At 37.8% G+C, this 16020-nt stretch overlaps 1 protein-coding gene across 4 annotated transcripts in view; it reads left to right on the plus strand.

The window, feature by feature from the left end:
- PARD3B (par-3 family cell polarity regulator beta) overlaps positions 1-16020 on the plus strand; it is a gene marked incomplete at both ends in the record, with an annotated part of 909806 nt that overhangs the window by 755702 nt on the left and 138084 nt on the right. For 3 of the 4 annotated variants that reach the window (XM_084247417.1, XM_084247419.1, XM_084247418.1), the window contains one exon: positions 1613-1915. The exons of the other annotated variant lie outside the window; for it this stretch is intronic. In XM_084247417.1, the coding sequence (XP_084103543.1) occupies positions 1613-1915 (303 nt within the window). The remainder of the gene's footprint in view (positions 1-1612; positions 1916-16020) is intronic. 4 annotated transcript variants of the gene reach the window in all.

A 16020-nucleotide genomic window follows, 5' to 3' on the forward strand; every position in this document is an offset into this window, starting at 1 on the left:
CCATGCTGTGTAATCTTCCTTTCATCTTCATTCAAAAATCCCTTAGAGATTCAAGCTCCCATTCGCAAAAATATAAACTCTTCTAATCACTGATGTGTAGGGTACATGGTTTTCGCTTATTTATTTTCCATTCATTTATTTTCATCTGTTGTGACTTGAGGAGAGATGCTGGGCTTTTTGTCCTATGCCTTCTTTGTCTTTTTAATTTGTTTTGGTTTTCTCTTCCCTCTTCTTTTTATTTTTTGCTTCTCTTTACTGAACAACAACAACCAAAAAAAAGAGAAAGCTATTCTAACAAAAGAAAATACCTTAAATGATCATGGATTTTAGGATTTTTATAGATTTTGATATTCTGTAAAATTTAACTGCCGTGTGCAAAAACAGCTATTTTTGTTTGAAAAGGAGAAGATCCTGAGAGAGTTCAGTTTTTGTTTTTTAACTCATCCAGGCCTCGCATATCTATTTTCAGGTATATAGACATCTTTTGCTTTTATCCCATAGCCTTCTCATTCAAAAAGCCCATGTGTTTTGGGTTTGTCCTGTCCTTTCTCGAGTCTTTCTTCAGTCACTTGAGCCACGTCGTGTTACTTCTCTACACTACACCTTGTTTGCTGGTGATGTAAGATTACATTCTTTCCTCATTAGTGCCGGCACCTCCCAACACAATCAGACCACCATTGTGCAATAATTAGATACCGCAGTGACCTTTCCATTTTAACACATAACTGGGAATTTCAGAGAGCTGATCTAACACTTTGCAGATTGAATGTCAAATCTCAAAATTCAGATGGATTTGGAATTCATCTAAGTATATTTTTCTGCTCTCATTCCCACTAGTCTACATAGTACACTGATGAGCAGTAGCATTTTGTAATATCACTTAAGCCTTCAGCGCTGTGGAGTTCTGCCAGTAATGGTGTTTAATTCACTTATATGCGCCAATTCATCTCTGTCAGGAGCCTATTAATTTCTTCACTATTTTACCCTGTCCCTAGCTCCTATATAATGAGACACAATGGTTCCCATTTGTGCTCCCAAAAATCTTAGCATCTCTTATAAATTACTTCTGATACCACTGCTTTTAGTGACCAGAAGGTCCCTGTATTTCTTTTTTCATATTTAAATTCATTTTTTCAAGCTCTTTTCTTTAAAAGAATAAATGTACTGGAATTCTATGACACCAAATGGTGAAATCATCCACAAGGTATAAAATTCAGATAAACTCTTTATCATGCATCCCTCTCCCAAGGAGAACTTCCATTTTATCACACCAAAGATGTGCTCTTCCCACATGCGCATCCCATTTGAAGGGAGGCAATGTTAATGAAAATCAGCTTTTGACTCTGCAATCATCTCAGTCATCAATGAGCAAGTGTCAAAATACACAGGGCATTGCTATAAAAGTAAATTCCCTGTAGCAAATAAAGGTCAGAGATATAAAATTAAACCTGTGGAATATGTTGTTGGCATTTTTACATGGTGTGATCTTAAGTAAACAGAACGATAACAACTAAGTGACTGACTAGGAAGAGTTAACGTAGATTCAGTAGAGTATATCATTGTATTAGCGTACAAAACCCACACACATTTCTGCTACCCATTCATTTTTCAGGATTGGAGCAAAACATCAGGAGCTAAGGGAAAAGCAGGCAAGAGGTCTTGTTGATTATGCCACTGGGGCAGTTGGATCACTGCATGATATGGATGATGATGAAATGGACCCCAACTATGCCAGAGTGAACCACTTCCGAGAACCATGCTCCCCAGCAAATGTCTACAGGACTCCATCTCCACCCCGGACTGTAGCACTGGGTTACCCTCGGGATGGCCATCCACTGTCTCTAGAGAGAGACCACTTAGAGGGCCTCTACGCCAAGGTCAACAAGCCATACCATCCACCAGTGCCCATTGACAGGTAATGTCACTTATTGAAAGATGAATGTAGTTTTAATTCAGTAAGTTTCAAATCATCTCTATTGCTGAAGCAAATAAAAACACATCCTTCAACCTATTAAAACTGAAGTGGCATAGTACCCTTGACAAGTGCTATGATTTGACCTCCCCATAAGGTATCAGCCATCAATAATAACAATACCCAGTTATAAGGTGGCATGAATGAATAGCAGTCATTGAGTTCATGGTGCAACAGGGAACAATTTTTGAAGGAATATTGTGACAAAAAACTTTAAAAGAATATTGTACTTTCTCCTAAGAGCCCTGCTGTGAAGGACTTCCTCAAGAAGAAGGCTGGACTCTTAGAGTTGAAGAATCAGAAATGAGAATAACAACTTTTAAGCAGGTATAATGGAGGTTGAATTATAGATAGATGCAGAAGATTTTGAAAATAAGATTAAGGGGTCTCCATGTTGGCCTAGGGGTTAAATCTCAGCACTATCGCCACTAAGGCCTGAATTCAATCCCAGGCCAGGGAACTAAGCCAGAAGGCACAGCAGACCTCTCCTGTCTCACTCACTGTTCCCCTCAGCAGTATATTTCAGTCAGTCTGCATATTATGCTCCCTGCTCTATGTCTGGTGAATCCTCTCCACCCCCCCACACCTCTGGCCTACACCCCAGTTCTTCTATGCCAAAATAAAATATATTTTTTTAAAAAATAAGAAAAATAAGATTAGGATTTTATACTCAAGAAAAATGTGACCTGTACAGACATTCAAGAATGATCAGAAATAGAAAAGGAGATAATCTTGACAGTAGGGGTTTGATGAAGTAGAGAAAGATAAGAGGTGACAAGGGCAAGAATCTTTAGCCTTAGCAGCTCAGGAAAGAGATAATAGAACCATCTGTGAGTACAATTGAAGTAGGTAGGGAACAAGATGAGTCCAGCCCCACCTCCTGCCAAAAGTAAAGTGCTTCATCTCTTGAAAAGCTGATAAAAGAGAGTTTTAGTCAATATACATTGTTAGGTGACCCTTGGAATTACAAGTGCAAAGAATGAGTTGTCTGACCTTCATTTAATCTGATTGTAGCTTGAAGGGGAAAGAGAAAAGGTGAGTGGGGAAGGTGGCAGGTGCAAAGAGCTCTCATCCTAGGTGAGAAAAAGACTTGTTTTCCAGATTTCCTTTGGTCCTGACAACCACCTAGCCCCTATTAGTAACCGGTTTTTGTGTGATAGCATGATATATTGCATATGTTTACCGTTTACATTTCCCCAGCTAGGTGATATTATGCACTTTCAATTAGGTTGGGGAGAGAAAGGGAAATCATGGCATTTTTATGCAGACTGTAAAGTGTAGCTTCACAAGACTGATTACCTTTCAGAGCCTTTCCAATAACCAAGTGGGAAGGAAGGAGCAATTTTTAATCCTTACTGTCAAGCTTCCAGGTTGATATTATTAAAGAAAGATGGTCAAGTTTTTCTCTGGGATAAAATGAAAGTATAAATTCCTATGACTGTGTGAGACAGCAATCATAACTTAACTGTTAATTCTAAGGACTGATTAAGAATTGGCCTTTTCCTCCACAGTCTTCATATAAGGTTGAATTTTTATCATGTAACTGATAACACCAGCATGAGTCTCTTCTGACCCAAAACATAGCCGATCTTACTTTTCCCAATCAGGTGGGTCTTCATAAAATTCACTTTGCATGTTCCCAACACTAGAATCACAGTGCAGAGGACTATTTCTGGGAAACCCCAAAGCCATTATCTTCCCACACTAATTCCATGAAAATAAATATGAAGCATTCCATTAAACATTTGCTCGTCAAAATCAATTAGAGATTTTTGGGTGAACCTGTCAGCAGGCAGTATGAAGGGTACCCTGAGACCCCCCAAACATGAATACTCTAAATGGGTTGTGCCATCTCCCACATAAGGACAAAGCATTCTCTTAATGCATAAGACCTTCAATAGAAAAGAACTTTAATAGAACTAGTGTGCACAGAGAGAGGAGAAAGGATATAGTTTCCCTATGAAACACCCAAAGTTGCCCATCCCCATGTGGCTAAATGTCCAGCTAAACAGGCTGGCCCAAAGCAGGGTCGCTGAGGCTCAAAAGCTTGGCACAAGTCTAAAGCACCTTCTGGCGGGGATCCCTAGAAAAGAGGTAAAGGGCCAGGGACACCTGGAAGAAAATGAGCAAAATCAAAGTACAAGTCAACATAAAAGCTGCCATTGTCAGCCTCCCCATGGGCCTCTCAACCATGTCTCTTTTAAGTGTTTCACATGTCTCTCTGTTCCAAGTGCCTCCTCCAAGTCTTTTCTCCCAAGTTCTCTTTAGCTTCCCTCACAACTCAGCTCCATCCTTCCTTAGGTGGGACAGGGCACATGGAACCTCCCATTTTTAGATACACTGTCACAAAGGCATGATTAACAGGTTTTCTTACTACAATCCTCTTATCCCAAATATGTTAAGATGAATTGTAATTCTCTAAGAGAAGCATCCAATAATCAGTACGCATCAATCCCCCAAATTTTTGTACCTCTCACATTTTTTATTCATATATTGTGGTTAACTCTTTAAATCTTTTGGAAACTCTATTCTGTGCTAATTTTTACCCAAGTAGATTTGATTAGGAAATGTCTTAAGGTAATCTTAACTATAGCCATTATAATATTAGGCAAAAAATATGTTATTTACTGCCCAACCCAGATATATGTGTAAGGCAATAGTTTTTCCTTTGGCTCTGATGCCTTTGCATTGATAATTTTCTGTAATTCTTTCCAGAGAAGTAGAGTACTTCATAGTTATCATATTTTTGGATAACAGATCAAAGTGTCAGTGTTTATACTCAGAAATTTTTATTCTGCTCTTTAATTGTACTTAAAGATTGTGCTGCTCCCTGTTCTTTGTCTTAAGTCTAAAGTTATTTGAGTTGTAAAGAAAGCAGTTGTTGCATAACCATTCATGAGGTTGGCTATCATTGCCATCAAAGTTATTGATATTACTGTCATTTATCAATGAAATCTGAACTTTTTTGTGACCAAGGGAATCTAAGTAGAGAGTTGTTGTGGCTATTTCCATAAGCAGGAACCATGAGTTCTAATCCTATTTACAACTAAAGGCATGTCATTCATTTAGCATCTGTTCAATGTTTTACTCATTCAATAAGTATTTGTGGTGTACCTACTGTGTTCTAGCTAATGTAATAAGTTCCAAGGAAGATACAAAGATGACTAAGACATGGTCTCATTTCACAGAGTGTCAGTCACATTCTAGTTAGAAGGGGATCAGAACATGGAAATAGATACTTGCAATATAATGTAAAAAGAAGAAAAGAAAGTTTTTTCTTTTCTAATTCTGCCTAAATAGGTCAAGAAAGATCTCCAAAGGAAGGTGATATTTGAAATGACTCTGTACGTGTTGATAAGAGTTGACCAGATTGAGTAGAAAATGGTTTTCTTACAAAAATTTAGCATGTATAAGAGTGAAATCACCTGAAAGGGCATGGCATACTAGCAAAGCTCAGAAGCCCTCAGAAAATAGGGTGTGGATGGGAAGCAGAAGTTACCACATACCGTCTTTGTAAAAGTGCTTTGGAGTGCTAATTCCCAAATGATCAGTGATCTATCCTGACTTACCTTATATTATATGTATTATAAAATATACTGAACATATAAATTAATCCACAAAAAATGAGATTTATTTTAAAATAAAAGTCACAAGAAATGAGCCAGGAGAATGGGTTAGAGCCACATTGTGAATAAATAGGCTCCATCTTACACTCACACTGATCGGTTGATACTGTCTGGAAATCTGTGTTAAGAAGGATTCTGAAGTTATACGTGAATAGTCATATTTTCCCTGAGCTGCAGGAGAATGGTAGTTTGTCTATCGAGGGTGTTCAGGTATTTGCTAATCCTGGGGACAGTGGGCGCCATCAATCAATAAATGACCTAGGCAGTTTATCCTCTCCTTATCTGCAAAGAAGAATTATAACAGTGGTCTCACCTTGTTGTGATAATTAAATATTATGTACTATTTTGCATAGTTTTGGTATCTCTATATAACACATACCTTTACTTATGCAGATATCTCTGTATCAGGGGAGCAGGCCATATGTGCACAGCCCACCATGGCTTCCTAATGGGGTAACTTCTGCTTCTTAATTCCTTGTTTCTCACGGGTTGGCCCTAAACCAGCAGCACTTCTCAGAAAAACTTAGCTTACAAAGGATTCATCTGTTAATTATGGTGGTTACAGACTCCCTACCACCGTGACTGAAAGGTAGGATTGGATTCTCAGAGTGCTGGTTATTCCGGCATTTTAACATGGCATCAATGAAGTTCTACTCCCAAAAGCTTGACAACTACTTAGGGTTTATAATGTGTTAGTCTCCCACTGCAACACCAGCATTTAAAGGCTCCAACATTATATTAATATTAAAGCTTTAGGTTTTAATGAAGACAGAAAAGTCCCAAGGAGGACTCATGTGGCCCTTAGCTATGTTTTTCTGGCTCTCCTTCTTTGCCTTCAGGGCTGTGTTGGGGACTTCCCCGGGATGTAGCTCCAGCCCCCACAATGGTCCTGGGTGGTTGTGGGTGGGGTTTTTGGTACTGGATGCAGCCTTGGCAGAAGAAGGTGCATGTGGCACTTGATGTATCAATAGTTTGCATCCTATCTCACATGACCATTTGACATTCTTCATTCTCTTTGATCACATACCGTCTTTTTTTGGTTTTTTTAAAAGATTGATTGATTGATTGACTGATTGATTGATTGATTGATACATACAAGCACTGGGTACAGTCAGAAGCGCATGAGGGTGAGAGAATTCACCAGAGCCAGAGCGGGGAACAGAACAGGCAGACTGACGAAGTACACTGCTGAGGGGAGCAGCGGGCAGCAGAGGAGGTCTGAGCACCATGTGGGACCCTCCTCCAGTGGCCGGGGAGCAGCCGGGGATCAAACCGGCGCTGCAGAGGCTGCGGGCAGCTTTGCAACCCAGCGCTCAACCGCTGCGCCACACATACCGTCTTTGTAAAAGTGCTTTGGAGTGCTAATTCCCAAATGATCAGTGATCTATCCTGACTTACCTTATATTATAAGTATTTTAAAATATACCAAACATAGAAATTAATCCATAAAAAATGAGATTTATTTTAAAAACCATAAATAGAGTATCTGATCTCTTCCTCTCCTCAAATGAGGTACAGATCACCTATTCTGGAGTCCTCTGGCTTAACCCCAGGCTCCATGATGGCTGGGACCTACCCTGCTTCTGTTCTCTGTCATCTCTGCATTCCTGAGCAGACTGCACTCAGAGTTGTGGTATCAAACAAAGGATAGTATGAACAGATGTTGATTTTAAAGGCTGTACATCTGCAACCTAAATGTTATAAGACAGTATTACTTTAATGAAAGTAAATACATGTTCTTTTAATGAATGATTTGACAGATTCCTCAAGTGGGTTGGGACTTCAGGTGGTCAAGTATCACAACTCATGAGCAATGGCCTCTTTCCCACAGAAGCCCTCTCATGACATCACTGGACCCTTACTGGCAGGCTTCCAGGTGACAAGAGTCCATGAGACATCCTTTTTTCTCTTTCAGCGCACTCTAATTAATAGAGAAACACCCACATGGTATACCCAAATGCTGTCTCCTTGTCACCTTTACCACAGATGTTGGATTGACCTACCTTATTAATTGAATTTAAGCCTCATCAATTGTAGTGACTGTTAGGACCACCTTCATTTTAAAACATTGATTCAACTCCTATCATGTGCCAGGCTCTGTGCTGAGAGCAATCTTGCAAAGCTAAAGAAAAGAGATGCATAGAACTTGAAATATAATAATTTCTTCAATATGAACTAGTCTGACTATTAAGTCACTTATAGTATAAGCCACACCTGTATCCTTCTAGGAGCAATATTCTGAAGACATTGACCTTTATGAGTTTATGATTACTCTGTTAAGCATGCATGCAGAACTAGATACCATATTTTAGATATATAGTCAGAAAAGGGAGAAATCAACAGGACTCTTGTATTTATTGATCTTAGTTCTCTACTCTTAATGTCTACACTGAACTTTCGGATCAGTTGTCACTAGCCAGTAACCTGCATTTTATGCTTATTTGTGATGCTATCACATCATATTCCACAATATATTGTGCAAAATCCTATATTTACACAATAATTTTTAAATTAGGATTTTCTCTTTATCCAGCTTAGCTATGTGCTTGTTAATTATAAATGTAGCCCATTGTTGTAGCTATTAGGAAATTTTTAAGTTGTTTTTGTGCCCTTCAGTATATTAGTTATCCTTAGTTTTAAACCATCTTCATATTTAATCCTGTGCATGTATTCATGTCACTGGTAAGATCGTTGATCATTGTCAAGTACAATTACTGCAACTCATCACTTAAGATCTCCATTAATCAACACTTTTGGGATTTTCAGTTAGCTCTTAATCCAGTCTACTGTTATCCAGTATGCATGAACATTGTGAAAGACTGTCAAATTGTCTTATTAATCTTAAGGCATGTTGTGTTTGTAAGAATCCCCTAATATACCAATCTATAACCTCACAAGAAAGGATATTACTTGCTCCTGATGAATCTTAGAGCTATTTTCTCTTCCAGGTATTTGCAAATAACATGTCTATTTAGAATTGATTATGAAAAACAAGACTTTCTGTGGTCCATTGTAATACTGGGCATTTAGTATATGCTTAGTAAATGTACACTTTTTGACTGATATACCATGTCTGTGGGGAGAAAAAGTGGCACACATCACAAAGATCCTCAGTATTCCAGTTAAGTGGCCTCAATTTCCCAGCAGATTTTCAACTATGTTTGTAAAAAAAACTTTTATTAAGTATTTGTTGTATTCTGTAGGTCACACAAAGAAGTTTAGAAACTAGCCCTACCCTCAGACACTCAGACTCATGCCAAAATTGTCATATAAACAAGCGAGTACAGTATAATGTGTTGCATTTGAATAGAGATATAGAGAATATATTGTAAAAAGTGTGAAAGTGCATGTGCATTCAATTTGGGAAAGACCTAAGATTATGCAGTGGTCTTCTTAAGACCTTGGCTTAAATATTTCAGTTTTTGAAATCCTTAGTTTCCTTGTAGTAAAATGGGAATGAAAGTGTACTCTGTTTTCCTATAAGGTTTTTTTTTTTTGTATTAAGTGAAATTCTGGTGCTTTGTTCAATAAATATTAACTGTACCTATTTAGATAGGTTATTAGACCATATATTACTTAAATATATTATACCTTATTTGACTATACATTAAGAAGGCTGTTGAATCTTTAAAGACATATCACCCAAAGCAGTGAAAGTGAAGGCAAAGATAAACAGCTGGGACTACATCAAATGAAAGAGCTTCTGTACAGCAAAAGAGACAGTAACCAAAACAAAGAGACACCCCACCAATTTGGAGAAAATTTTTGCACACAACACTAATGATAAAGGACTGATCACAAAAATCTACAAAGCGCTGATGAGACTCAATAAAAACAAAGTAAATAATCCGGTCCAAAAATCGGCAGAAGAGCTAAAAAGAAACTTCTCCAAAGAGGAAATGCAAATGGCCAACAGGCATATGAAAAAATGTTAAACATCACTTGTAATCAGGGAAATGCAAATCAAAACTACCATGAGATACCATCTTACAGCAGTGAGAATGGCACATATTAAAAAAAAAAAAAAAAAGTAAAAAACAAATAATTGTTGAGGATGTGGAGATAAAGGAACTCTCCTGCACTGCTGGTGGGAGTGCAAACTGGTCCACTCACTATGGAAAGCTGTGTAGAGGTTCCTCACACTAGTACAAATGGAGCTTCCATATGACTCAGCAATTTTACTCCTAGGTATCTACCCAAAGGACACAAAAACATTAATTCAAAAGGATACCTGTACCCCTACATTTACTGCAGCACTGCTTATAATAGGTAAAATAAAAAAAAAAGAAGGCTGTTGAATTAAATGTAACTGGAAAGGTTATTGATTATGTCTAGCTCTTGGCCCTAAAGTGATAGGTTTGGAAACCTGATAGATTCCATCTGTTCCTTGGACACATGGTTAATAGCTAATTCCAGTCCAAACTTCTGCTGGTATATTTCAATCATCAGAAACTGGAAAGTAGAAACAAAAAACATAGTGGGTGATAAAAGGCAAGAAATCTAGAAAACAGCTTAGATTAGTCATAACAGCTGCATAAGTGAAAAGAGTAATTACACACTTAGCTACTTTGTCTAGTGCTTGTTAAAAACTATAGCATACATTAGATGTCCCCAAGTCTCTCATCAGAATGAATGCTGTCTTCCTGCCACATCACTTCTAGGTCATTTGGTCCTGAGTTGGACACAGGAGTTGTCCAAGTTGGATTAGCCCCAGAAGAGTTGTCAATAGCTTATCAGGTCAGATCCTGTTTGGCTGCAACAACAGAAAGCCCCACTGATACATCTGTGTCACCCTTTGGGTACATCGGTGTCCTTGGCCTCATGGAATAGCCTTCTTGTATTTTTCTCCTTTGTCTTACCTTGTGGTTAGGTCTCTTCCTCCCAATGTGTTATGATTCTAAGATGGCTGTTGCCACTCTTGGTTTCATTGTCTTACCTTGTGGTTAGGTCTCTTCCTCCCAATGTGTTATGATTCTAAGATGGCTGTTGCCACTCTTGGTTTCATGTCCACTTTCCATGGTTCTAAGGGTGGCTGTTGCCACTCGTGGTTTCATGTCCACTTTCCATGATTCTAAGACTACTGTTGCCACTCTTGGTTTCATGTCCACTTTCCATGATTCTAAGATGGCTGTTGTCACTCTAGGTTCGTGTCCACTTTCCAAAGAGAAAGAAAAACAAAGTGGCAAATGGCCAATAGAATATGCCATGCAAGTTCCTCCCTCTACGAAGACTTCCCAGAAGACCCCAACAACTTCTCATTGGAAAAAAAATAACTATTAAAAAGTCTCCTCTAGTAGCAAAGAATATGCACTGGAGCAAAGAAAGTTTGTTCGATAAATGGTGCTGAGAAAACTGGGTCGCTACATGCAAAAGAATGAAGCTTGACTACTACCTCACAACCATGCACAAAAAACAACTCAAAATGGATTAAAGAACTAGACATAAGACCTGAAACCATAAAATATATAGAAGGAAATATAGGTCAAGCACTACATGACATGTACCTCAAAGACATCTTTACAGACACATCACCCAAAGGAGTGACAGTAAAGGCAAAGATAAACAGCTGGGACTACATCAAATTAAAGAACTTTTGCACAGCAAAAGAGACAATAACCAAAACAAAGAGAAACCCCACTGACTGAGAGAAAATTTTTGCACACAACACCAATGATAAAGGACTGATCACAAAAATCTACAAAGAGCTGATGAGACTCAACAAAAACAAAGTAAATAATCCAGTCCAAAAATGGGCAGAAGAGCTAAAAAGAAACTTCTCCAAAGAGGAAATGCAAATGGCCAACAGGCATATGAAAAAATGTTAAACATCACTTGTAATCAGGGAAATGCAAATCAAAACTACAATGAGCTACCATCTTACACCAGCGAGAATGGTACATATTAAAAAAATCTAGCAACAACAAATGTTGGCGAGGATATGGAGAAAAAGGAACTCTCCTGCTGGTGGGTGTGCAAACTGGTCCAACCACTATGGAGAGCTGTGTGAAGATTTCTTGACCTACTAAAGATAGAGCTTCCATATGATACAGCAATTCTACTCCTAGGTATTTACCCAAAGGACACAGAAACATTAATTCCAAAGGGCACCTGCACCCCTAGGTTTATAGCAGCACTATTTACAATAGCTAAGCTATGGAAACAACCCAAATGCCCCACAATAGATGGCTGGATCAAGAAGATGTGGTACATATACACAATGGAATATTACTCAGCAATCAAAAAAGATAAACACATGTAGTTTGCAGCAACATGGATGGAGCAGGAAGGGATCATGCTCAGCGAAATAAGCCAGAAAGAAAAGAAAAATACCAGATGGTCTCACTCATAGCAGGAATTTAGAAAACCTAAATAAGGGACCAGGAAAAAGACTAATTAATAGAAAGTAAAAATCAAAATCAACAAGCAACTATAAACCAGAAACACACCACGTAGGGGGGTGGATGGGCCGGGGAGAGGAAGGATTAGGGTCAAAATAAGGGGGGGTGCAATTGTATGGGGAATATAACCAAAATGAAAATGCATACATTGTGCAAAAATAAAAAATGATGTAAGAATTATATAAAATAAAATATTTAAAAAATAAATAAATAAAATTCTCTTCTAGTTACAGAAGGTACTGAGTAATAGTATTTCATCTTTCCAGTAAACAAAGACAAGGGAAAAAGAAGTTTCAAGTGGCTTTTAAGGAGTCAGCCCATGCAGTCCACCACAAATTACCTCTAGATGATTTCTCTCCATTTTTTTCCATTTCCTTTTAATAATGCAAATGTTATAGATTAATACTACATAGCACTCTGTCTCATATATTCTTATTAACTCCCTGTGGGAGCTATCCTTATTTGTAGGCCCTCTTTTATAGCTGAGACAGAAATATTTCAGTCTGAATAACTTCTGGTATCATTTTAGCAAAGCAAGTGTGGAGACTTACATTTTTAGGTTTTGTGACCACTGAAAAAGTACGCTTGGGAAAATCCTGAGATAAGGGTGATGAAGGATAGAAAAAGTGTTAGCAGGAGAGCTTCGGAGCCAGGTGTGAACCATCAGTGTGAACATATCTTATGCTATGGGGGTAACGCAGGATAAGTGAGTTCTCTTCATCGAATAGTTTCTTGATTTCAGAGGTTCGGCATCCCTTTAAGCCCATTGCTTTGTCGTGTTTGTCTCACGCTTCTTTTGGTGTCTGTCCCAATCACTGGCAATTTCTTCTATTAATTTTACCCACATTTTAAAGACATCTTTGTTGTTGTTCTCAAATATGATTCATGGCTTTGTGAGGCTGTGTGCAGGGACTTGCATGGGGAATACAGTAGATTACTTGGAGTTTGGTTTTTTTTTTTTCAGTTTCTATAAACAGAGCCAAAGTGATCTCATTTCAGTTTGGGAATCCCTGTGATAAATGCCATTTCCATAGAGGGTTTAAATTCATCAGTTGAAAAAAAGCAATCAAAATTTTTTTAGAACATATTGCCATCAATTTTTAAGTGACTTTTAAACAATAATGAGAAATCTCTTAATGAAAGAATCTCTATGACCAGATAAGTGCTAATAGTAACCAATATGCCATTAACTCTACTTTCTTCCATTCCCTCTCTTTAAAACTTGATGTTCTCATTAATTTTTTCCATCTTCTGAGAGCCCTACTCTTGGGACTTTGCTAGACTTATGTCTGCCTACATTGTCAGCTTCCCTGGGTGACAAATGTAGAGAACTTTCTCCTTCATTATACATGAGCTAAGCAAGGAGGGTTGGTGCTCAGTGAGCATCTATCTCTAAGACCTCCACCCCCTGCCAGCCTCAACCACTAGGTAGATTTGAAGAATGTCCAGGAGTCATTCTGATGTCTTAAAGCTGTCATTTAAGCATTGAATTGACTGTTTTTCAAAAAAATGACAGTCCCTTAGGATAAATTTTCTAACTTATCCTGTTTACCAAGAGAAGGTGTGGGGAGGGGGGAAGGTGGAGGGCATTAAAGAATTTTTCTTAGACATATAAATGACACAGAGAATAGAGCATATTATAGAGCTGTCTGCTCTTTAGAGGGATGCAGCCAATGTTTTGGATTAGTATGGTGATATGTTCTCAAAAGGGTAAGCCAAATATGCCATAGGAGCATGAGAGGGGCACTGAATACACATCTAGGTAGCTGAAGAGGACTCCTTGAAGGAGTCTTCTATATTATTCTATATCTATATTATGACTTAAGGAACAAGTAGAAATTAATCAAGCATCAGAAAAGCATGCACCTAAAATGTAAATAGAAAATGTGATGTCATCAGGGAGCTACATATCAGAAGAGCTGGAGAATGGTGTGTAAATTAGAGCCAACTGGAAGCAAGAGCTGGAGGTCAACACGGACCATCTTGCTGAAGTTCATATAACCTAAGGTACCAGCATTTATACTTTAACTCAAGAGCAACAGGAAACCCTTGGGATGACATCTTTAGATTTATGCTTTAAAAAGATGACAGGAATCCTACAGGGTAGGTATCTATTTTACAAATGAGAAACTTGAGGCTCGTAGAAATTAAGAAACTTAACCTGTGGTGAAACAAGCAATAAGTTGGCAGAGCCAGGATTCCAACCCAGGTGTGACTCCAAAATCCATACATGAGCTTCCAGCAATTCTAGGGTGTTCATCCTTCAAGTTGTGACCTATATGTACATGTTGAAATCAACTTAGCAGAATCAACCAGTTTTTATTTTAAGAAAATAAGATAGGAAAAAATGGAAAAGATTATCACATTGATTGTGACAAGTATAAGAATTATTTCCTAATCTTTTTCATTTAAGTTATATATTTAAGTTATATATTTCATTTAAGTTATATATATAAAATGTGTATATGCTCAGGGCCTCCCTGGTGGCAAAGGGATTAAGCAATGCACTACAAAGTAATCCACAGCTTGATCCCTGGCAGCAAGGGAGCAACCCACATGGTGCAGCAGACCTCTCCTGTGTCGCCTGCTGCTCCCCTCAGCAATGTATTTCATTCAGTCTGCCTGTTCTGTTCTCCACTCTGTCTCTGGTAAATCCTTTCACCCCCTGCATCTCTGGCCTGTACCCCAGCTCTTGTATGCATAAATAAATCAATCTTTAAAAAAATGTATATATGCTCGTACGTATAGTGCTATGAACATATGTATACTGGAAATTCATATCCCTACTCAAGGCTGTAGAGGTATAAAGACTGATCAGAAGCCATGGGCTTTGACTTACATCATAGTAGTGCTAGAGTGGGTTGATCTACCACACACTCCAGGCCTCTTGTGACCTGTGGTTTGCATTAATCTATTAGGCCAAGCCACATACCTTTTCATTATACAATCTTTGCTGATGCTAAAGACAGATTCTAAAGTATCCTCTTTGTAATTTCTGTATTTAATGCAATGTGTAATCAAGAACAGGCCATTGGTAGGTCAATTGCTTTCCTGTATTTATCTTTTCAAACAATAAATAATCAGTGGAATGAAAAAGGGCAGTAAAAGATAGTTTTAATGTTAGTACTCATAAATATCCATCGTCTTAAAGAGATGTTTTAGTATTTATATGCAGTGGAATACCCTCCCATCTTGAAAGTTGATTGAGGATTGATATGAACTCACCCAGAAACATAATTCAAGAGTCATTGTTCTGTAAAGACTTTCAATCTTTCCTGAACAAGCACTCTGAATTCCCTCAAACTTGGCCATTACCCGGTTTTTCATTTTCCAAATTGCCAAGACCACTAAGAGTCAGAATGCAAACACAGGGGATTTTCTGTGCCAAGGTCGGTAGGTGGCCTGGGACTGAGCCATGCCCATCCTTAGTGTAAAGTCTAACTGGATCTAATGCCACTCTCCCTACTGATTTCTTACCTTCTCCTTGGATTAGTTCCCTCATCTATAAAATGAACATAATCATATTACCTATATGAGACTGTTGTTATAAGAATTTAACAAAAATTTCAAAATTAAAAATCTGGAAGTTAATAAACATAATTTAACTTTAAATCCATATTATACAAGTTGATATCTGGACATTTATACCATTCTGCTATTAAGATTACTGTAATCCCCTAGTGAATTGAAGTTAGGCAAAGAATTATAAAATGTTCCTACATCTCCATTTGGTAGATATTTTTCAATTTGCATGGACAGTTCTTGTCAACATGATTTCAGATATTTCGATTTACTTTTTTCATAACCATATGTTTACAGTTATATAAAGTCATAGTTAAAATTTTTAACTATTTTGAATATTTTATAAAATCATCAGAAGATGCAAATATGCTACAGAGAAGTTCCTTGCACCCTTCACCCAGTTTTCTCCAGTAGTTACATTTTACATAATTATAATACAGTATGAAAATTAGGAATTTAATGTTGATACATGTGTGTGTAGTTTAATCCCATTTTATCATAT

The sequence above is a fragment of the Talpa europaea genome (assembly GCF_964194135.1).
Source record: "Talpa europaea genome assembly, chromosome: 1".
Classification (NCBI taxonomy): domain Eukaryota; kingdom Metazoa; phylum Chordata; class Mammalia; order Eulipotyphla; family Talpidae; genus Talpa; species Talpa europaea.